Source organism: Dermochelys coriacea, chromosome 17 (assembly GCF_009764565.3).
Source record: "Dermochelys coriacea isolate rDerCor1 chromosome 17, rDerCor1.pri.v4, whole genome shotgun sequence".
Taxonomy (NCBI): Eukaryota; Metazoa; Chordata; order Testudines; family Dermochelyidae; genus Dermochelys; species Dermochelys coriacea.
In genome coordinates, this window is record NC_050084.1 from 16,733,930 (window position 1) to 16,757,535 (window position 23,606).

Here is a 23,606-nt window from a genome sequence, read left to right on the forward strand (position 1 = left end):
GCTCTCAGTTATTCTGGTGACACTCCACTGATGTCAAATGCTGGATGAAATGGGCACTGGTCTAATCTGGTTTAGCAATTCCTAGCTTCTTGCATGTGAGATCAGTGGGGTGGCAAAATCACTTTGATCACCACTAAAAAGTGCAGCCATCTCTAGGGTGAAATGTGACAGCCGTTTAACAGCGTCCAGCAACACCTTACAACAGGTGAGGACAAAGAGGCCAGGGTTTTCACTACCAACTTTTTCTGGCATAGCTGTGTCCGTCAAAGGTGTCATGAGGTATGATCTCTGACCGACATAGTTATGCTGGCAAAACCCCTACTTTAGATGCAGCGGTAGCTGGCATATTATCATTCTGCTCTGATCCAGCACTTTGCATCCCAAGATGATATTCAACCATTAACACCTGTCCTAAAAATACAACCCCTGTAATTGTATCACGTGTGTGGAGATTTATATATAGCACTTTGGGTGAAATTCAATAATGTGTAGAAGGCTACCACAAGGCCGATAAACCACTTAGGTTTTCTTTTCCTCCAACAACCTTCCCTCTCACACATCTGCATGTCTGTCCATCACCACCACCAGAACATTGCTAGAATCCATCCTCACCGTAACCTTCTGCTATAATCCTTCTTCAGGCTTCAAGTACACTCTGACTTGACTACTGCAGTTTCCTTTTATGGCATTGCTAAATCCTCACTCTGTTAATTTCAAGGATCCAGAGTGCTCCAGCCAGATAAATCTTAAGCACTAGATAAACAATAAACTATTATTAGTCCATCTTTAAAACACTGAAATTGGGCAAAAATGCAATTGGTTCTGATCTGGGTCCCATTTTCTCATTGCCCCACAGAGCTTGGGTGGATGGACTCTGATAAGTAGTTTTGAACTCTCTTTAAGAGGTTATGTACAAATGAAATGAATTGCAATGTGATGCATCACAATCAAGAGTGGCAGCCAGTGTTGAAGAATACCTGAGTGCTGATGCTAGGAACTGAGTATGAGATAATGCAAACGGTGTTAACACGATGCCAAGAACCTAGAAGCCTGCAATGGTTCACAGTAGAAAGAAAAATGTAATAACTTGGGATGCAGTAAATGGAAATGCTCTGGTGAGATATTTCCTACTAAATCTTGCTTGGGCTGTGTCTTGTCCTGTAATCAGGCATTATTAGTAGTATTAATACTTTGTATTTCTGGGTACTTTCCATCTAAAGGGTTTTAAAGCACTTTATAAACATTCATTAAGTTTTATAATAACCTGGTCCATTTTTTTATATGGGAAACTGAGGCCACAGAGGTTAAGTGACTCTGCCCATGGTCACACAGTATGTCAGTGGCTCAGCTGGGAACAGGATGTGCTTGGATCCCAACGCCAGTTCTCACCACTAGACAACATTACCCTATGCTAGAGTGGACTGAGCTACCTGTGTCCTAATATGAGTCATCTGGATCTGCACAGCACCACAGCTGAGTTTCAAAGCTGGATCCTCATGGTGCCTTGATTGCAGAAGCATCAGGTGAGACAAAGGGATCCTTCCTCTGGCATAGCCAGTGAGCTCATCTCAGCTGCAGGTTGCCCTTTGCAGGGCTTACGTTTGGCAGCAAAACTCATGCACACAAATGCTTTCTTTGTGTCTTCAGTGAAAGGAGAGGAGGTGGCATCATCTCTGGAAACACACAGTGGGCGCTGCAGCAATTCATACGAGTGCCTGATCCTAACAATAAAAGAGGGCACCCCGTCAGCCATTAGCAGCAGGTGTATGTGGCCAGAGAGCTCCAGAGCATGTCAGCTGTAAGAGTGAAATCTTTTAGGAGCCTAATGAACATTCGCTTCTTCACCATTTTTGGCCTATTAACAATATCCCACATTTGCATTGTGGCCTCCAGGAAAATTTGTGATTAAAGGAGTTCTCTGTTTACACAGACACAACAGAAATCTCTGTCTAGTTCTATTTGTTTTCATGGCTAGCATACGGCAGTATAACTCCCTCTAGTGACTAGTGTTGTAACTTCCGCTCTCTTGCATTGATTGTAAAATTCAGATGGTTGAAACAAAAAGCTAAGGGGGTTTCATGAGGTTGTTGTTCTTAGGCTATGTCTATACTATAGCTGCTACAGTGACAGTGGTGTAGCTGGGCCACTGTAGTTCCGTAATGTAGATGCTTCCTATATTGAGAGAAGGGATTTTCTGTCATTGTCGTCAAGCGAACTCTCAGGGAGGCGGTAGCTAGATCAACAGAAGAATTCTTTTGTTGACCTACCAGCGTTTACACTGCGGGGGTTAGATCTACCTAACCAGGCAGTCAGGGCCCAAACTTTTTCACAACTCTGAGTGACTTAGCTAGGTCAATGTAATATTTCGAGGTAGACCAGGCCTTAGTCATCAGTCCAGAAAGTTTTCAGAGTAGCAGCCGTGTTAGTCTGTATTCGCAAAAAGAAAAGGTGTACTTGTGGCACCTTAGAGACTAACAAATTTATTAGAGCATAAGCTTTCGTGAGCTACAGCTCACTTCATCGGATGAGTGTGTGATCTAGAGGTTAGAGTAGGACCTGGGAGTCAGGACTGTTGATTCCTACTCTCAATAGCTCTGCCACTCATTCATGGTAGGACTTTGGGCAAGTTATTTCTGTGACTCGGTTTCCTTATCTGTTCAATTGGAATAAACGTTCTGTACCTCATACGAGTGTGTAGTGATCCAAACCCATTCTTTTAAGTGCTTTGATATCCCTTTATGAAATATGTGTTATTTAAATGATAATAAAGGTATCCGAGTTTCCCACTCAGGCAGTCTACTGCAAAAATCAATGTTGGATTGCTGCTATCTATTTTTTATTTTTTTTTTATTTTTTTATTTTTTTTTTACAACTCCTGGGCCACAGGTCCTATTGGATGTGCCATGAAGCTCTTCCAGGAGTATGAGTTTGCTAACCCAGGGCTAAGGTTGCCTGATGTTGCCTGTGACTCTGTATATACCATAAAAACGCACATACAACACTTAGGCACATAAAGTAAAAAGTGAATACATGCAGTGTATAAAGGTACATGCCCAGAGTCAATTAACAGCAATGGATAAACATTTGACTGTACCCATCCTGCCTATCCTGAGGTGCCTCCACTGCTCTGCAACAGCTGGAGATGCTCACTTGAGAGGAAGGAGGTCCTGGTGGGTAGAGGGATAACACAGGGCCTGGCAGAGTCAAGTTCAGTTCTCTGCTCTGCCAGAGATTTCCTGTGTGTGACCTTTGGCAAATCACTTGGTCCCAGATCCACAATGGTATTTAGACTCCTAACTTCCACTGAAATACCTTTGTGGATCTGGGCCTCTCTGTCTCTGTTCCCCATCTGTAATATGGCATTGATAGTTAGTTCTTTAGCTCACAGGGGTGTTGGGAGGACAAACAGACTAACAGATTGTGAGATGCTCAGAGACTATGGTGATAAGGACAATCTAAGTACCTTACATTGTTAGCAATCTAGGATACCCCATTTTTGTTTGGGGTGATTATGCCTGTTAACTCCACAGTAATCTCAGCCTCTACAAGTCTGAGGAGGGAGAGCTCCAAGACACCCACACAGCAGTGCAGTGTTTAACACTAGAGAACCAGCCAGCTTCCCTTTATTATTTCTTCAGCTAGTGGCTTCTGTACCTGCTTCACCTTCTGTTATAGGTAATCTCTTACTGCACTGGGAAAAAACCAACCTGTGCAAAACAAAATGATTGGCAGCAGTGGTGGTAACAACATTTGTTCCAGCCCCACCAGCCTGAAAGAGAGAGAGAACAGGGAATAGTCTCAAAAGGGATTGCAGACACTGTATTTCTCTGGCAATGAGACAGCCTGTGCTGCATGACCTACTTGTGGCTGCTGAACAAGAGCAAGTTGCAATAGGAAGCAACGGATTTAAGATTAAGAAGATGCTGGTGAGATTGATGAGAGGAAGGAACCCTGCACATCTCCTAGTCACCTCACCTTTGTCCGGCTTGTCCTCGTCTGTCCTTCCACGAATGCAAGTCGATGCCACATTGTTCTATTTTGTTGCGAGCACGTTCTTTCCATTTCTGGCGAAAGAGTTTTCTCCTGGGATCAGCCCCGCACGTTTTCGGTCTGCCCAGCAGTTACTTGTAGTCCCTGGGGATCAAGTCACTGATACGGGTTGTCCACCTATTGTCTTGCCTGTGGACTACATGACCCGCCCATCTCCACTTTGCGTCGTACATCGCCTGCACTACATCAGTCACCTTTGTACGCCTTCTGATCTCCACATTTGGTATATAATCACGGAGTGATATCTTACACATTTGCCTTTTCATTGCTCTCTGGGTGACAGCGAATTTTTCTTCCTCCGCTTTCATCATTGACCAGCTTTCTGCTCCATATATCATTGCTGGCAGAACAGTGGAATTAAACAGTTCTTTCCTTTTCTTCATGGGCAGTTCATCATCTGTTAGAGATGTCTTTATTTCGTTGAAACTTGCCCACCCCACCTTTCGCCTCTGACTGCATTCCCCTTCAGACGAGTTGCCTCTGCTCAGCTGCTGATGCTGGCAAATAAATTTGTCGACCCCCTCAATTTCTTTCCCATTTACAGTGATGATTCCTTCTGCACAATGCTCATTCTGCATCCATCTTGTCTTCGATGTGTTCACTTCCAACCTGATATCATGCAAAAGCGTTTGCAGGTGCTACAATTTTGTTCTCCGGTTCCGATGTATCCTGTGCCAGTATTACACAGTTGTCAGCAAAGAAAAGGTGTGTTAACCGTTCTCCATCAATTCTGATTCCTTCTTAGTTCAATTTCTTGAACAGCAACTCCAGTACTGCTGCACACAGCTTCCATGAGACTGTGTCGCCTTGTCCGACTCCTCTACATATAGACATAATGCAGGAGACATTGAATAACGTTATCTTTGTCAAACAATTGTGATTAATTTCTTCCAGCAGGTTGATGTACCTTGGGTCAATTCCGATTTCACTGAGCGTGTTGAGTACAGCGTTAATCTCTACCGAGTCAAATGCTTTTTTGTAGTCGACAAATGCAATACACAATGGTACTTTGTGTTCCTTGCATTACTCTATGAGCTGTCAAACTGAGTGGATGTGATCAATTGTCGAATACCCTCGGTGGAAACCAGCTTGTTCTCTGCTTTCGTGGATTTCAAGATCCTTCTTCATCCGACTGGAGTATGATGCAGGTGAAGACTTTATACATTTGTTAGAGGAGTGTGATCGGACAGTAGTTGCTCAGTTCTTCTGGATCACCTTTGTTCATCAATAATATTATTTTTGATTTCTTCCATGCATCTGAAACATGCTTGCTATTGATGTAGATGGTGAGCCATTGCGCCAACGCTTTGAAGTATCTTCCCCTGCTTTTAGATACTCTGGCCAAATATCGTCCACTTCCACACTCTTCCCTCTCTTTTTGTTAGGAACTGTGTATTCAATTTCTTCCCACATAACTTTAGGAATTTCTTCTGTAACCTGCTGCCTTGACAGTGTACGCTGGACATTGACATGCAAGGAGTAGAGGTTGTTGTAGAATTTTGTACATATTTCATTACTTTCCGATGTCCTTTCACCATTTTAATCTTTCAGCTCTCCGAATCTTTACTCTGTTTCAACCTACCATCTCTTTCTACTTTCTTCAGACTCTCGTTCTTTTTGGCCGCCTCTCTCAATTTCTTCTTTCTAATCTTCGTAGTCTTCTTTGATCTTCACATGAATTTCTTTGCACAGTATTCTGTATTCTTTGCCCATTTTTCCTTCTAATTACATGCGTGCCCTCCTCAGCCTCAGATTCAGTTTCCTCGCTGATCCTCTGCTTTTGTCCCAGCATTTTCAATGCCTTTGCCTTCTTAGCTGCTGAGATTATCTGCGAGATAAATTCTTCTAGTCCTCATCAATGTCCTTGTTGACCTTATATTCAAGGTCCATTTCACTCACTTCCTGTGCAAATGCCTCTTTGTTTAAGTTCCATTTTTGCTTTGGTTTCTGGCTTCTCCTAACTCAGTCTTTGTAGACATTGTCAACACATAGTTTTGAACGCAACATACGGTGGTCTAAGCCTGTGAAAACAATTTGTTCTCCTATTGTTGCTACATCGTTGAAGATTCTTCTGGTATCCGTCATTACATAATCAATCTGATTCAGTGCGACTCCATCCGGGCTTTTCCATGTCCACTGCCAACGCTGTGTTTTTTGTTTTTTTTTTAAATATCATGTTATGTGGAAATGGTTTGCCTCTGCGAATGCAACCAGACATGCTCCACAATCATTTTTTACACCTTTATCAAATTTTTCCACGTACTTTTCTTTCTCACTCTCCTTTCCACCTACTGTTGCACTTGGATAATTGTGCAGGTGGATCTTTTCTGCATCACCTCCTCCAGCTCTTGGTAGAAATGTTCCATTTCTTCATCTTCCACTTGCTGCATGGGAGCATACAGCTGAATATTCCTAGTGCTGGAGTTTATAGTCTCAGCATTTGGCCTCGTATAAATACTGGACAACAAAAGCCACTCTGTCCCAGCCTTAAACAAAACTAAATCCCAATGTTTCTTGGCTCTTTGCGTCCCCTCACTAGCCTCTTCTTCTGGTTGCTTATGGACAGAGTAGCTCTTCTGCATAAGTGGAATGATCTCCCAGGAAAAATAGTGGAGGCTCCCATTGCTTGGTATACTTAACATTAAGTTAGACTGCTATGAACCTTCCTGCACGAGCGCCCAGTGATGGACTATATGGCCAAATTTTTCAATTCTCTGAGCTGGTCCTGGATGGAGTAGGGTGTTAGAGACAGGGTAGCAAGCAACAGCACAGCTGATTGCAACTGACCAGCTGCCTGTCCAGTGGGCTATCCTGGTTCACTTGAGATAAAAATCGAGGATTTAGAAGCGGAAGTGTAACGAGAATCTATCTGAGGCTGTGGGGCTAGGAGGAAGAGTCTGTCTCAGGTTAGGTGGGCTGTATAGGAATTGTATAGTCTGTCCAGGGGACCACTTTTGATTGCATGTTGGTTCCACTTACCATTGAAAATAATGGGAACTGCTGGGTGAGCACTTTGGAAAGTCTGGCTACTTCATTTAGGCACCTGAAAGGAAGCAGAACTCTTTTGAAAATCCGAACTGAAGGCTCCATTACCCATCACCAGTTCCCTGAGCCATCTAATACCTAGGGTTTTTTTTACTTTGCTGTTTGCAGTGAGTGCGGGTGGGGAGTGTGAAAGCTTCAGAGAGAAATCATTATAAACAGAGAACAGTTTAGTTAACTCCTTCTGCTACCCATAATTTTCTGGCCTCTTCCCTGTTTGCAGGCTAATAGGATGGACAATACCATATCCTTTCTTCCTTCTGTATCTCCTTGGTACTTATAATTTACTGACAGCAGTCACAAGGGCAATTTCTCTCCTGCCAGGGAAAGAGGATTAATGATTATCATGGGGTCCAACAGCACCCAGAAAGAATTTTCAGTGACTATATTTTCACAGCATAGGAGTTCCATGTGGTCTCAGCCTGAGACTTTCTGCTCCTTAGAGTGTCTTGGGGCAAGTGTTGATATTATTGATCAGGTCTGCTCCTTCCCATTATTAAATGCTGCACGGTTTTGGTTATATTTTTACATGAGCTGTGCAGTCAGACCTTTGAGGGTTTGGTTAGGGCATCAAGAACATATCATCCTTCAAAGCAGGGACATGGATAAACAATAACCCATTTTTTTGGTCTGACAGGGAACCTGACATGGTCCTACCCTCAGGAGCCTGACGGAGGCTCCCCAGCAGTGGGTTTTCTCTCATGTATTATTTTTCCAATTTTTGTATTATAATACCAGTTTGTACTTTTCTCTATAGTATCCTGGTTAGATGCTGACGGGTACTTATTTTTTTCCTTCTTCAGAGTGTTTGCTTGTAACTGGACCTTGAATTACAACTCTACCTGCTACATTCACTTTTTTATTCCAGGCTTCTTCATTAACATATTAAACAAGTTCTGCCATTTTGACACTGAACTGGATAGAGTTGTACCCTGACTTTGGTCCAGGAGCCTAATAAAGAAGCCAGCTTAGCAACGGTTGAAATTGTGGCAGACATATTATGGTTTTAAAAGGTCCAGTTCAAGGGGTTCTGATATCCTAGGGAACCTAGCAAAAATCCATTTTTAAACCTGCCCCAATCACCACAGTTACAAGCAACCCTTGTGGCACCTTAGAGACTAACAAATTTATTTGAGCATAGGCTTTCGTGAACTACAGCTCACTTCATCAGATGCATTTGGTGGAAAATACAGTGGGGAGATTTATATTCACACACAGAGAACATGAAACAATGGGTTTTATCATACACACTGTAAGGAGAGTGATCACTTAAGATGAGCCATCACCAGCAGCGGGGGGGAGGAGGGAGGAAAACCTTTCATGGTGACAAGCAAGGTGCGCCATTTCTAGCAGTTAACAAGAATATCTGAGGAACAGTGGGGGGGGGGAAAAATAACATGAGGAAAATAGTTTTACTTTGTATAATGACTCATCCACTCCCAGTCTCTATTCAAGCCTAAGTTAATTGTATCATGGCCAATCCTTGCTTACAGACAGTCCCCTAACCTGAAGCAAATACTCACCAGCAACCACACACCACACAACAGAACCACTAACCCAGGAACCTATCCTTCAAACAAAGCCCGTTGCCAACTCTGTCCACATATCTATTCAGGGGACACCATCATAGGGCCTAATCACATCAGCCACACTATCAGAGGCTCGTTCACCTGCGCATCTACCAATGTGATATATGCCATCATGTGCCAGCAATGGCCCTCTGCCATGTACATTGGCCAAACTGGACAGTCTCTACGTAAAAGAATGAATGGACACAAATCAGACGTCAAGAATTATAACATTCAAAAACCAGTTGGAGAACACTTCAATCTCTCTGGTCACTCGATTACAGACCTGAGGGTGGCTATCCTTCAACAAAAAAGCTTCAAGAACAGACTCCAAGGAGAGACTGCTGAATTGGAATTAATTTGCACACTGGATACAATTAACTTAGGCTTGAATAGAGACTGGGAGTGGATGAGTCATTACACAAAGTAAAAATCAGAATCAAGCCTTCTATTTCCAACTTTTTTAAAATGAAAACGCGGCTGACTCTGCCATGGCTCGCCCCTTACACCCATACAAAATGCTACTGGTCCGATTTGTCTACAGAGAGCAGGGCTGAACCCGGGACTCCCAACGGCTCGAACACCAGCTCGACCCTCTAGCGCATGCTCCCACCTAAGGGGTGGGAAACAGGACCCAGGAGTCCCGGCTCCCAGTCCCCCCGGGGGTGGAAACAGGACCCAGGAGTCCCTCAGGTCCCCCCACGGAGGTATCCAGCAATCCCCATGCGGGGGGGCGGGGGGTTGAACGCGGAGCCGCCTTTAGACTGCCAGGAGGCCACGCAGCCCCCGCCGGGCGCCGCCTCTTTTCCGGCGGCCCCGGGCGGGGACAGGGCGAGGGGGCGGCGCTACGGCCGGGCGGGCGGGCGGGGACAGGGCGAGGGGGCGGCGCTACGGCCCGGCGGGCGGGCGGGGACAGGGCGAGGGGGCGGCGCTACGGCCGGGCGGGCGGGCGGGGACAGGGCGAGGGGGCGGCGCTACGGCCGGGCGGGCGGGCGGGGACAGGGCGAGGGGGCGGTGCTACGGCCGGGCGGGCGGGCGGGGACAGGGCGAGGGGGCGGCGCTACGGCCGGGCGGGCGGGCGGGGACAGGGCGAGGGGGCGGCGCTACGGGCGGGCGGGGACAGGGCGAGGGGGCGGCGCTACGGCCGGGCGGGCGGGCGGGGACAGGGCGAGGGGGCGGCGCTACGGGCGGGCGGGCGGGGACAGGGCGAGGGGGCGGCGCTACGGCCGGGCGGGCGGGGACAGGGCGAGGGGGCGGCGCTACGGCCCGGCGGGCGGGCGGGGACAGGGCGAGGGGGCGGCGCTACGGCCCAGCGGGCGGGCGCGGGAGGCCGCCATGGAAGCGGAGATGGCGGAAGCTGAGCGGCCTGGGCCGCGAGACGGGCAGCCGCGGGGAGCGGCCGAGGCCCCTGCCGCCTCCTGCAGCGCCCACTATGAGCTGCCCTGGTGAGGGCCAGGGCCAGGGCCAGGGCCAGGGCCGGGGCCGGGGCCGGGGGGGGAGGGAAGGCGACGGGGCGAGCCCAGGGGCGGCCTTGGCCTGGCGCTGGGGGGGGCCCCTTGAGGGAACTGGGGGATCCCCTGCCCCCCTCCCCAGCTGCAGTAAGATTGAGGGAGATGCCAGCTATTGATGGGGGGGTTCGCCAGGGGATGCCCTTAGCTGGGGGTGCAGCCCCACCGCGCCCAATATCCTGTAACGCTTCCTGAGGGCCCATCACCCTCCTGCGCTCTGGGGGCGCCCCGCCGCCTGCACAACCTCCCTGCCATGCAGCTGGCTCTGGGGTGGGGAGAGGCGGTGAAGCCCAGCATTGCCGCACAGCGGGCGGGTGCCGCGTTGGCAGGACATCCATGCACTTTAAGGACGGGATCGTGGGCTTGTTAATGTTCGTGCAGAGTAAACGGGGGCTTGGTTCCTAGAGTCTGGACCGCAAGCCCCACAGCGCCTGGCGCGGAAGCCGGGAAGCGCGGCATCCTTGGTGTAATGAACTGGCCGCTATGCAAACACCACTGCCTGCTATTAGAGAGCGCTAGCCAAAATTGTTAGCGGCTGTTGGTCCACTTCGCTAGCAGATGACAGGTTTCAGAGCAGCAGCCGGGTTGGTCTGTATCCGCAAAGAGAAAAGGAGGACTTGTGGCACCTTAGAGACTAACACATTTATTAGAGCGTAAGCTTTCGTGAGTAATGGCTCTGTGCCTGTGGCTTCCATGGGAACATACATTTTGCTCTCTTATCTCTGGTTTGTGTAGCCCAATATCAGCCGTAACTGATGCCTCTGAGAAAAGGATGCTAGGCACAGTTATAAAAGGCCCATAGCCAGATGTGCAACAGCATGGATAGGGTGGATGATTCCTTTTCGCCCTCACAAGTACTCTTCAGATATGGTCATTGATTATTCTTGTAATTTGCATAGCTGCACAAGTTATTAAGGTCATAAAATGATCAAGGCCCAAGCTATTCTGCAGCTTACCATGTAGAAGTCTGTGTCTGGCGCTACCGTTTGAGAGTACAGTTTTGTTGTCACATGTGATTTGCTGATGCACGTGGTATCTCTAAAGCAGTCGCATAACTACAAGGGTTTACATACATGGCCATAAACTGTTGCAGTGAAACAAGCGTATTACTCCTTGGATATTATTCCTGGTCAAATTCCAACTTGCATAATTACGTTTTTTTCTTATACCTAAAATGTTGTATAGCAAACAGTTGTTACATTCCATCCTAGAAAGTGGACAAAGGAATCTGTTTATCCTTTGCATATCGTTTAAAAGGACATCATCAACTCAAAATCTAGTCAGTTTGATAAAGTATTAAAAGTTTCAGGTACTACACCTGCCCATGTGTCCCTTTGCAGTTTTTAAATGGTTCTGTTTTGTGAAAAAACAAACAAACATCCAAATAGCACAACAGACAGCAGTGTGGTCTAGTGGATAGGTCACTGAATTGGGTGACCTGAACAAGTCACTTAATCTCGCTGCCTGTGTTCCCCTCCTGCCTTGCCTATTTACATTTTAAACTCTCTGGGGCAGGCACTGTCTCTTACTGTGTGTTAGTACAGAGCCTAACACAATGGGACCCTGAACTCAGTGAGGCCTCTAGGTACTATTGTAATACAGATCATGACAATAAAGAGGGTAAACTGAAACAGACAGCATGCTGTCATGCACAAAGTAAACAAACTGAAAAATAAGAATCTCTAATGTTTTCCTACAATCGTAGGTGCTATACTTGTGGCAGTAATGATTTTTTTAAATACTTGGTGTGAGGGCATTGGGATTTGTTTGTTCTAAGATGATGGTGCTTTTCTAAGTATGCAGGAATCCTTGGGAGGAGGAGTGCCATGTAAGTGTAGGCCATTAAACTGTGCTGTCATTCTGCATGACTGTAGAACCAAAATGATTTCCCAGATATTTATCCTGCGTTCTGTTTGCACAGTGTGGTGTCTTGCTGTGATATAAACTAGACAAAATGAGGACATGCTCATATGGCCCTGATCCTACAAACGGCTTTGCAGGGCTTGTGCAGAGTCCCATTGACTTCAGCGGGGCTCTTTACGGGTGCAGCAGTCTGCCCAAATGCAATCATTTGTGGGATCAGGGCCCAAGGAAGTATGAAAATGGGTGTGGGGAAACAGCAATGAGATTGTTACTCGGCATAGGATTACAGGTCACATTGCACTGGTATATAATGTTTATTTAGAATCTAGCATTTTTTAATTATCTGAAGGGTGTAAACCCTAATCCTGCAATTGATAGTGTTCAGTGCAGCAGTTCAGCCTTATGCTATCAGTTGCAGAGTTGGGGAGGCCTAAGTGTCATGTATGCAAATCAGCGTACAGCAGTTAAATAAATTTCTCATCATCCTTTGTCCTTTACAAAAAATCAATCAGATTATAATGATGAAAAACAGTTATTTGGTAAGATAACATACTGTGAAGGAATACAGTCAAAGGATAAGCATCTCCTCCCTTTTCATTTAGCTGCATCAAAAGCTTATCAAATGGCTGTGTTCTAATATATTGACATATAAAAATATTTATTGAATGTTTGCTCTTAACCACGTGAGCAATTGGCATGTAATTTTCCTTTGAAAATGTCAGAAATCCTTAAAAAATTTAGACTGACTTCAAACATTTCCAATTATTTTATACTAATTGAATCTGTTTTGATTAGTGTAAAACATGAGCTAAATTAGATATGTCTAATGTTTTGGGATTTATTTTTAAATAGGGTTGAAAAATACAGACCTATGAAGCTATCTGAAATAGTTGGGAATGAAGACACTGTGAGCAGACTGGAGGTGTGTACTTGGCTTGTTATAACAAAAACAAATTGTTGTCTTGTATTTATTTTGTATGTATTGATTTACCATACAATTCTGCTTAGAGCCCCAATTCAGGAAAACATTTAAGCCAAGTTTAAATCCCTCTATTCAGGAAAGCACCTAAACAGATATTTTTGCCTTCAGTGGGATTTAAACCTGTACTTAAGAGTAAACCATGTGCTCAAGTGTTGTCCTCTTCAGTAAGGATGCTTTCCTGAATCAGGGTCTAAGTTTATTCATTTAAACTTACTATCAATTTGTCCAGTTTTGGGGTGGTTCAGAAAATTAAATTAGTGCCCAGCATGTTAATTAAGCATGTTAATTGTAATCATCACTAAACATAGTTTGCATTACAACTAATTTTATGTTGTATCTTCCTACAGATATATTTATTGTTTTTCTAGAGTCTTAAGTTAGGTGAAAAATATTTTCTTTGTAGTCATCCTAGCAAACTAGTTTGTAACATAAATGTTTACTAATGTTGTGGTCATACAAAGTTATATTCAGTTTTGTATATATAAATATATTCAACTTATTTAAATTGCACTATTTTATGATGTGTGTGTACTTGCAATTTGGAATTACCATTTTAACAGCCTCCTTGGGGTTACTCTACAAGGAAGTGTTTAACGGTTAGAATGTGGGACTGGTAGTCAGTATTCCAGAGTTCAATTCCCAGTTTTGCTAGTGACTTATCACAATGTTGTTGTTGGTTTTTTTAATGGATGGAAAGAAAATGCAAGGATACTAAAAACCTCAGGTTAGATCAACCGTTTTAAGTACAAGAAGACTCTGCACACAAAAGATTCATATAAATGATCGAGTAAAGAAACCTGAAGTAAGGCACCTGAAGAAGAGCTCTGTGAAGCTCAAAAGTTTGTATCTTCCACAAACAGAAGGGGGTCCATTGAAAGATATTGCCTTACTGTCTCTCTCAAGTAAGAAATATGAAAATAAGGTGGGGTAAAAATTAAAGTAAGAGGGGAGGAAGTGAATGAGTTTTTAATTCCAATTATGAAAAATAGTAGTATGTAGGAATTACTCTCCAAGTTTTTCTGGCCAAGTAATCACTCATTCTTTTCCTAGGTTTTTGCAAGGGAGGGAAATGTACCAAATATTATAATTGCTGTAAGTATTTTTGTGTTGCACCATATTCCTTCTTGCTGTATTGTTGTTCTCTATTGGTGGTGTCAGTTCAGGATGGTAAACAGGCTCTCTCTAGATTTGCATTGGTCCATGAGTCTGTTGGTAAGGGAGACCTTAATTGTACAGCCAAAGATCAGTATTTTTGTGTAATCTGTAATTGTCCCAGATACACCCCCTCATGCTTCAGGGAATAAACCTGTTGGGGGGTTAGGTTTTGTTCCATAATTCCAGGGTTTCTTGCACTCTTCTCTGAAGCATCTGTTTGAAGCAGGATATTAGATTGCATGGACTCCTCATATGAGTCTGTATAGGAATTCCTATGTTTCTGTTACTGCTAACAGAACACAATACCTAGACAGTATAACTCACTTTAATGGTATCATACTTAAAACTTATTGAATTCATAGGGTCCTCCAGGAACTGGTAAAACAACCAGTATCTTATGTTTGGCTCGTGCACTGCTTGGTCCTGCATTAAAGGATGCTGTTCTGGAGCTGAATGCTTCAAATGACAGGTGTGTATGAGAACTCTGTAACTAAGTTTCAAATTAAGGAAGAAATGCAACAAACTTCAAATGTTTTTACTTGAAATCTACTATGATTGTTAGATTAATGATAGTAAGGTTTCCAATATTTGCTTCTCAGTCTCTTCCCCCCTACCTCCCCCCACAAAAGACTTAGGTGATCTTCGATGTTTTAAGGTCTCTTGTAGACATTATCCATTTCCTGTTTTGGGAACTTCATAAATATTAATGGAATGGAATTGTAAAACATACGCACATTATTAGATGCCATGTAATCTGTAATTTCTGTCCATAACTTCTCAAATTTATCCTAAAGAGCTCTTTTCCTTCTGTTGTGTTCGTAAAGTTCCCATTAACATTTAAAGGAAAATAATTTTATTTAGTTAGTTGACAGAGGAAACATTATTTGAGTTTAGGTATATAGGTGGTAGGAAACTCAAATACTAAAGATTGCTTTGTGCTGAAAGCTTATGGGCAGGAGAACTGGGTGATATTTCTGATTTTGCTAGAGACTTCCTTTTTGATCTTAAGTAAGTCACTTAATTTCTCCCTATGTCATTGCCCTGGTTCACAAGGGTGTTTTAAAGCTTGCTTTGTGCATAAGGGCTTGCCGCACCACTGATTACTTTCAGGCTCTAAGTGCTTTGAGAACCTATGCTGGAAGAGTGCATGTATTGTTCTGTCTTTATTGTTAACTTCGGTTACTGAGTAACTGTAGAACACTAAATTTTATAACTCTAAACCGAACATTGAAGGATAATAAAATGTTTGCTCTTATTTTGCCCAAAACTATTTACTAGATACAGTTCCCCTCAAATGTAAATAGTGTCCATTTTGTGTTAATGGAATGTAATTTGTTGCACTTCTTTCTTTAAATTGATGTGAAATACAAACTGGTCTGAGTGATCATTGAATGAATGAATAAGATTATTGTTTCAGGGGCATCGATGTTGTGAGAAACAAAATCAAAATGTTTGCTCAGCAGAAGGTCACACTTCCCAAAGGTCGGCATAAGATAATCATCCTGGATGAAGCAGACAGGTACACTGTGTTTCTTTTGATCACAAATAACCCCTCAGAAGTGTTCTGCCTCCATGTTCTGCATAACTTGCATAAAATGTAAAGCTTCTATTACAAACCAATTTCAAGTTTAAGGTATTTTGCTAGCCTCTCAGAAGTAATTTAGTTGTGAATAGATCTCCATTTAACAGCACTCTTATCAGACTCTCTTCCAACAGAGGCTGCTGCATTTCAGAGATGTTTAGTATCCGAGAGAAGCACTTTAGGATTTGATGGGATGTAAAATAGTATCCAATTTACTGGCTATTTCTAAGCTCTTATTTGAAAAAGGGGTGGCTGATATAGCATACATCGTCCTATAGTAGATATTTCTATTTTAGCTTTACTGGATGAAAAGGGGTTAGGGGAAGATTGCTACATGTGCATCTACACCTAGAGATCATTCCATCAAATGTGGATGGTTTGGTTTTAATTGGGTAATTTGTATAGAATATTCAGAGATGGTATGTATTGTGTGGTGACTTGTAAGTTTCTGGATAAAGCTACTTAGCTTCCTCGTTGCCTCGCCAGAAGATCAAATAATTCACAGACAATAGCTAATATAAATAGAAACTCTGAAGGCGGTATGAACATTTATTAGACTGCAGCTGGATGTTAGATAGTGAAGGGCAAAAGCCAACCTAACTTTTCTTTTTTTTTTCTCCAGCATGACAGATGGAGCACAGCAAGCATTGCGAAGAACAATGGAAATTTATTCCAAAACAACTCGCTTTGCACTTGCATGCAATGCCTCAGATAAAATCATAGGTAAAAGAAAGCTGCTAGTCTCTGTATGCACCTTTATTACACATCTTTCATGTTTACAGTTAGCTTCCTGCTGCTGTTACAGTATGTGATGGTAGGGCTCCAAGATTGGAGCTCCAAAAGTCTCCTAGGTAAAGCTGTAGGGTAAACTTTCTTTAATCATCTGCCTTTGCTTGTACTTTCTTTGTAGAGGACTTTGGAGTTTGAGGCAAATCTTGATAAGTTCAGTAAAGCCAAACTTTTCAAGTTTTAATAAAGGTGGCCTGATTTTCATAGATGGGTAAGCATCTGCCTGCACACCACAAAGTGTAGGTGCTCATCACCCACCTTGAAAAAATCTAGCTGCCTACAAGCACCCATGTTCACAAAAATAAGCACCTTCCACTGTAGTAAACACTCTGACCAGCTATCCTCATAGTTGAGGAGAAAACTTAGCACAGACACATACAAACTATATCAGAAGTTAGATGATCTAAGTAAAATGTTTTATCCCATTGTTTGGCTCCCTCTAAATATACTTAAAGTTGCAAGGTTATGTTAACTACTGTTGCATGGTGGACCATACAAGGTGCTGTCAAATTGTTCTGTTCATAGGAGCAGTTAAAAGTCTAGATTGATAAAATAAGGGTGTTTTTTATTTTGGACACTATCACAGGGTTCACTCACTGTTAGGGCACCTCCTCCTGACTGCTCTGGAGGTTAGCTCCTCCCAGTCTGATGCCCCCTTCTGCTGCTTGTTCACACACCATACCACCTCTCTTCTGTGACTTGGCCCTTCAGCCAGGTTGTGTAGTCCTCCCTTTCTGGGGTATCAAAGTCTCACTGGACAACTGTCCTTGGCAGTCTTCAGCTCCACTGCCTGCTCTGTGCCACTTCCCCAGTGGCTGGTAGGAAACTCAGGCCTGCCCACTACTCCAGGTTCCAGCCCAGGGATCCTATAACCAGTAGCCAACATCTGCACAGTCCCTAACCTGGCTACTGTTTCGCTGGGCTGCGCCTGCTTTCCCTCTATCAGCCTCTTTTTCCACTCTCCTCTGGGTACACACTTCCTTCAGGGCTTCTGTTCTCCCCCTGGTTTCCTCCTTTCCCTCTCAACAGCTAGAGAGTGACTGCTCTATGCTGCAGCCCATCTCTGCTGCCAGTTTCCTGCCTTTTTCATAGCCTCACCTGTTCCTTCTCAGCGGAGCTTTATTCCCAACTGTGGTGGGGGTGCATGCTTATCCAGCCTAATTCCCCTCAGGTGTACCCTAGCCAGTTAATTGGCCCCATTCTCTGCCTCATTAACCCTTTCAAGGCTGGTATGGGGTGAATACCCAATCATAGTTACATTTCAGAACCAAATTTGGCCTTCATATTGGCTTGCCGAAGACCTGGCCTTTGGTCTCAGTTGAAGAGCTCTATGGCCAGAATGTAAGGGTATGTCTACACTGCACAAAAACTAAAATTCTGCAGCATCAAGTCTCAGCATCAAGCTCAACGGACTTGGGCTCATGCTATGGGGCCAAAAACACCATCTATACTGCTAAATATACCTGTGGCAGGTGAGGGTGCAGTCAGACATGCCAAACCTTTGAAAAAATGCAGAAATTGGGCTTGTTTTTGGCTTAATTGGCTTGTGGATTGTTTGTTGGCTAGTTTTTGGGTTGTAGTTTGTTGCTTTTTTCTTTTTTTTTTTGATGGGTTCCTGGCAAGGGAGGGCAAGCAGGGACAAGGGGAGGAGAGTCAGGGGTGCACAGCGGGCCCACCACAGTCTCAAACTGCATGCCGGGGAGACCTAGTCACATAGAGTGTTGTGGTTCTTAGGGCTTGGCTTGTTTTGGCCTTGTTTTGAAATGGGATTAGCTTAATTTTTAGCTTATTGTGAAAGTCGGGGTGCTTATTTACCATGTGAAAGTTAACAACTGTGTGTGCAGTATATGTCCACTACACACCACCATAAGTAGTGTGCATTGTAAACATACCCTCAGAGTGAACTTTGACAGTGAAACTATTCCATATAAAAGGAAATCAGATTAAAGGGTGATGCAGAAATTTCACAGATTCCTTCTCCCAAGCTGAAAAAAGTAATCTTGGGTGGATACTTAAGAAGAGAACAAGATGTCTCTCTCTCTCTCTCTCTCTCTCTCTCTCTCTCTCTCTCTCTCTCTCTCTCTCTCTCTCCAGAGCCAATCCAGTCCCGCTGTGCAGTGCTGCGCTACACCAAGCTGACAGATGCTCAGATCCTTGCAAGGTTAATGAAGATTGTTGAGAGAGAGAATGTACAATACACAGATGATGGACTGGAAGCCATTATCTTCACAGCACAAGGAGATATGAGACAGGTATTAAAACAAACCCAGCAAAAGAAAGGCCTTCTTACTGAAGTACAAAGGTTGTGGCCTTACAGACTTTAAGTTGTGGGAAGTAAAGGGGAGACGACATGATCTGCAGTATTCCAGTAACTAAACTGTATGGTTTTGCTGAATTCTGAAATGTCTAGTCACTAGACCCTGCATCAATGGAAATGCTGACCTATAGCTGAAGGAAGTAAAATCTTCACAGCTCTTAGAGTTTGTGCTATTAATTCGTGGGAATGCTTGATATGGCAGCAGTTCCGGAAAAGTCTGTGGTTGAGTCTGAGGAGGGGAGCCTGAGGTAGAGCTTTTCAGATAGTGATAGAAATGTTAATTTTACTCTTTACAGGCATTAAACAACTTGCAGTCCACCTATTCTGGATTTGGTTTTATTAACAGTGAGAATGTGTTTAAGGTTAGTAAAAATTCTTATAGCAAGATGTGGTTGCTCAGTATTTGCACTGTAATGGGAACATAAATAAACATGTTTTCTTCCTAGTTTTCAGTATCTGGCATCGTTCCCACACTAAAAATACTTGAAGTCTGTCAGCTCAACTATATCAGTCATTGGTTAGGACATGTAAAAGTTTGGCATTGCTTTGTCAGTTTCCAAGCAGTATTATGTCTTGAACAAGATTGTTACATTAAACATAAGAGATGCATTTCCCTTATGAAAAGATTGACACAAAGTAAGAGGTTTTCCCTTTAATGCTGGAGAAAGAATGCATCTGAATGTAAACTGACACAGCTGAGACCCATTGTCTGTATAGCAAATAAAGAATCTTAATAGAAATGCTGTGAAATTCAGTGATAGTAACTGTTAATGCCTAGTATGTTGGGTGCTTTGTACTCAGTGATATAAAGTCTGACTTAATGTTGGGTGAGTAATTACGTTACCAGCTAAGTTAGTCACTTAAAAATAAAATGTGTGGTGAATAGCCTGTATTATAGGGCTCTCTCAGATATAGCATTTAAACTATCAACTATATAGAAGACTATTAAAATTATTCAGGGTATTTGGGTGCAGGAGGGAATATGCGCATTGATGTTTCCTAAAATTCTAATTTCTCTTTGGTATAGGTGTGTGATGAGCCACACCCTTTGCTAGTGAAGGAAATGATACAGCACTGTGTGAATGCAAATATTGATGAAGCATACAAGGTATGTATTTTCATCTTTTCAGACACTTTCTCAACAGCATACTTGCTTTTCAAAAGATTTTAGTTTACCTTACTTTCCATCCAAAACAAAGTAAAACTATACACATGCAGATAAATTCATGAATATAAACCTTTTTCATGTAAGGAATCTTAATACGTAGAAATCCCGATAGCATGTATATTTCTACACTGAGGCATCTTTGTGATTGACTGGATCTAAATGTCTGAATACAAGTGACACCACATTAAGTGACACACTTTGTAATTCACACACACAAAGCTCTACTTCTCAAAAATTTAGTAGGCAAGACAAGATAAGATCTAGTATCACTACCTGTATTTTCAAAGAACATAACTACAGAGCCGTTACTGGTGTATTTTGATAAATGGAAAAATTCTGTTGCCAAGATAAACAAAATACATCTTAAGCACTATCCTTGCTTTCAGTCTTCACTTGCAACTCATTCATAATTATGTGAATTATTTACTGGAGAGGATGAATGAGGTTCTGATGTTTTACTCTAAACAGGCCCTTCTGGCATCCACATGAGGTTCTCCCCCACGTCCCAACTCTTTGGTGCCATTTTTAATTTATACCTCTCTGCTGTTGTCAGACAGTCATGGTGTTTCACTTGCAAAGGAAAACTTGTGTTCCTTATAGAATCCCACCAATACTACTTCGTAATATGGCTGGTGGAAAAAGGTTTTGGTCTAAATAACATGTCTGTTCTCTGCTGGCCTCTGAAACAGCTCAGTCCCAAACCTGGATTATTCTAATGGCACCATGAAGGGTACCAGGGAACTTGAGGGATTTTAATATAGACTGTTTATCTTATGGTGGCAGATGTAGCTACTGTGTAACAATAATGGATATAAATATTAGGGCAGTAGCAGCACCAGGAGCAAATGTCTGCACGCAGATCACTAAACAGGAAACTTCTTGTTGTTCTGGTAAAATATGCTAAATAAAGCAATAAAATATCAATTTATTAGTTTATAAATTGGAACCCATTGATCCTGGCTCCATAAATTTGCAGCTTGCCTCAGATGTAATTATGTCTAAGTTGAAAAAAAGTAACGACCAAAACAAGTACGAATGGAGTGTTACTTTAGCACAAAACTTCTTGCTAGCACAGGATGGAGATTAAACCTGTTGCTTTAACATTAAAGAACTATATGCAGTTTCACCATGTGGGAAATGATTCATATACAAAAATGAGTACAAACTTGATCCACATAACTTAATTTTCCTGGGGGAAAAAAAGTTAACATTTATTTTTTCCTGCACAGATTCTTGCCCACTTATGGCGGCTTGGGTACTCACCAGAAGATATAGTTGGCAATATCTTCAGAGTGTGTAAAACCTTCCAGATGCCGGAGTATCTGAAATTGGAGTTCATCAAGGTTAGTACTAGCCTCATTATCACATTCGTCTTTAAAAAAAAAAAAAAAAAAAAAAATTATTCCTATTAAAGGGGCAGCCTCAGTTTGTTCTCCAAGATTTGCTAGTTCTTAGTACAAAAGGTATCTAAACCTCTCACTGCGTTTCCCCTCCCATAAACTTGTCATAAGAACGATGAGAGTTTATTTACACTTTAATAATAAACGCCCATGCAAGCTCAAGGTGCCATATCATTTACTTAGACTTAGTCATAATATAATCCTATTCAAATAATGAACAAACTCAGCTGGCCACTAAATCAAAGCTTCAAATAACCATTTCAGCCCTTGGCCCTGGAACATACGTTCTTATTTCCCCTAAAACTCTGTCAAACAAATGGCTTTTGTAGCACGGCCAGGTGGTCATCAAGTCTGAGTTATTTCAGTAGCTTACTAAAGGTTAAATGGCATTGAGTTCTAATTTGACACGTGATAATCATTGTGCGTATTGGAATCAGACCCCTTAGGGTTAAATCCTGCCCTCAGATACAGGCATAGTGCTTCCTTGAAGGAAAACGGGAGAGATATGCTTGCACCAAGAGCAGCATTTGACCTGATCTATCAGAAAGTTGTTCTATTAACCTAGTGTGGCTGGCTTCAAGAAGAAATAAGCCCTACGCTTGTTGACAACTTAATTTTCCTTCAGCTCAGGTAGCTTGAGGGCAGCATCTTTGGAGCGGACGGGCAAGCTCTATTCCATACGATGTATATGTAATTTGTTAATGTCTGGGGACTCTGTACAATGTGTACTATCACAGGACAAAGTAGACAAGGCAAACTACTCTTGCTGCTGGGGGAAAAAGTACAAGTCAGTCTTCCACTAAAACTGCCTCGCTTTGCTGTAGAAATGTAGACAAAGCAACAGAAAAAGCTGAGGTTTGACACCTAATATTTGTGTTGCCAGGAAATTGGATATACTCACATGAAGATAGCAGAAGGGGTGAATTCTCTCTTGCAGATGGCTGGACTGCTTGCCAGGCTCTGTCAGAAGACGGCTGCTCCTGCAGAAAGTTAAATGGAGTATTTTACTGGACTGCAATTACAGCCTTGATTCTGGAAGTATGAGGTTACAGTGTTTAAGGCCAGCTGCTATCTGCATACTAGAACCTCGTGTATATAGTAAATTCTGAATTCAGTGAACTTATTCTCTGTTCTTGCTGAACCTGAAAATGAAAGCCAGCATTTGTTTTTAAATTACTTTGTACTTTTTTTTAGGCCAAATAAACTTAAAATCCACTGAGAACGGTTGTGTCTGTGGTGTAAAAGTGGTGGGGTAGGACTGGATAGTACAGATGATTAGCAATAGAATTAAAACCCCTTGTCCTGGTCTGCCTTTTGAAATCGTTCATTGCTGTACTGACCAGAAGTTAACAGCCAATGGCTGTTCAGTGACCTGTGAAATGAAATGGTGCCAATCTCATTTCTAGTGGACAGTGTATCCATCAAACAACTGATCGTGACTGGAGATCTCAGTGAAGCCAAGAATGAAATGGGCTGTGGAAAATGACCTACCCTCTTGCGCACAGATGATTTCACTAGGTTCGTGTGGAGGTGTATTGAGCAGGATCTAAGCTATATCTGTGCTGTGAATAACAGGAAAACCATCCAGTAGCACCTTTAATACAACTAACAAAATGTGTTGTATAATAAAGCGCAGATGTAGTCGAAGTGACACCTTCCCTTGGATACTGCCTTTGGAACCTTTAAAAATGGAAGTACTGTGTCAGTATTGAAGTGTGTGCCCATCTCAAATTGATGCTGGTGCATTCTAGATTTAGGCATCAATTTTTGCTGGCCTGGATTAATTTAACAATCATGAGAAACGAAGAATGCCCGATCTTTTGCTTGTAGGATTAATTCATCTAAAAGCTAAGGCATATATTCTCCCCTTCCATGTTCAGATTCAGAAGTAATGAGCAAGCAGGTCAAATATAGTATCAGAGGGGAAGCCGTCTTAGTCTGTATCCACAAAAATGAGGAGTCTGGTGGCACCTTAAAGACTAACACATTTATTTGGGCGGACTCCTCGTAGTTCAAATAAAGTTGTTCCTCTCATAAGCAGTAACTATAAAATGCAAAGGGAATATAAATATGGAGTGAAGATTTTACCCACTTCTCCAGAAAGTCTAAGAGAAGGCTTCTGGAAATGGACCCAAATTCATAATTTACAGGAATTATGGATACACAGAAGGAAGACAAATTA

At 42.9% G+C, this 23,606-nt stretch overlaps 2 protein-coding genes across 2 annotated transcripts in view; one reads left to right on the forward strand and one right to left on the reverse strand.

The window, feature by feature from the left end:
* CLIP2 (CAP-Gly domain containing linker protein 2) overlaps window positions 1-753 on the reverse strand; it is a 149,548-nt gene extending 148,795 nt beyond the window's left edge. The window contains exon 1 of the mRNA XM_043499384.1: window positions 613-753. The gene's annotated coding sequence lies outside the window, so the exon portion shown is untranslated. The remainder of the gene's footprint in view (window positions 1-612) is intronic.
* Window positions 754-9,943: 9,190 nt separating this feature from the next.
* Window positions 9,944-22,646, forward strand: RFC2 (replication factor C subunit 2). The gene is made up of 11 exons (XM_038375951.2): window positions 9,944-10,105; window positions 12,884-12,953; window positions 14,064-14,105; window positions 14,531-14,637; window positions 15,586-15,687; window positions 16,373-16,473; window positions 18,634-18,791; window positions 19,153-19,218; window positions 19,884-19,964; window positions 21,254-21,367; window positions 22,308-22,646. Exons 1-11 carry the CDS (start codon window positions 9,996-9,998, stop codon window positions 22,416-22,418), a joined length of 1,062 nt encoding a protein of 353 aa, XP_038231879.1. The 5' UTR covers window positions 9,944-9,995; the 3' UTR covers window positions 22,419-22,646.
* Window positions 22,647-23,606: the final 960 nt, after the last annotated feature.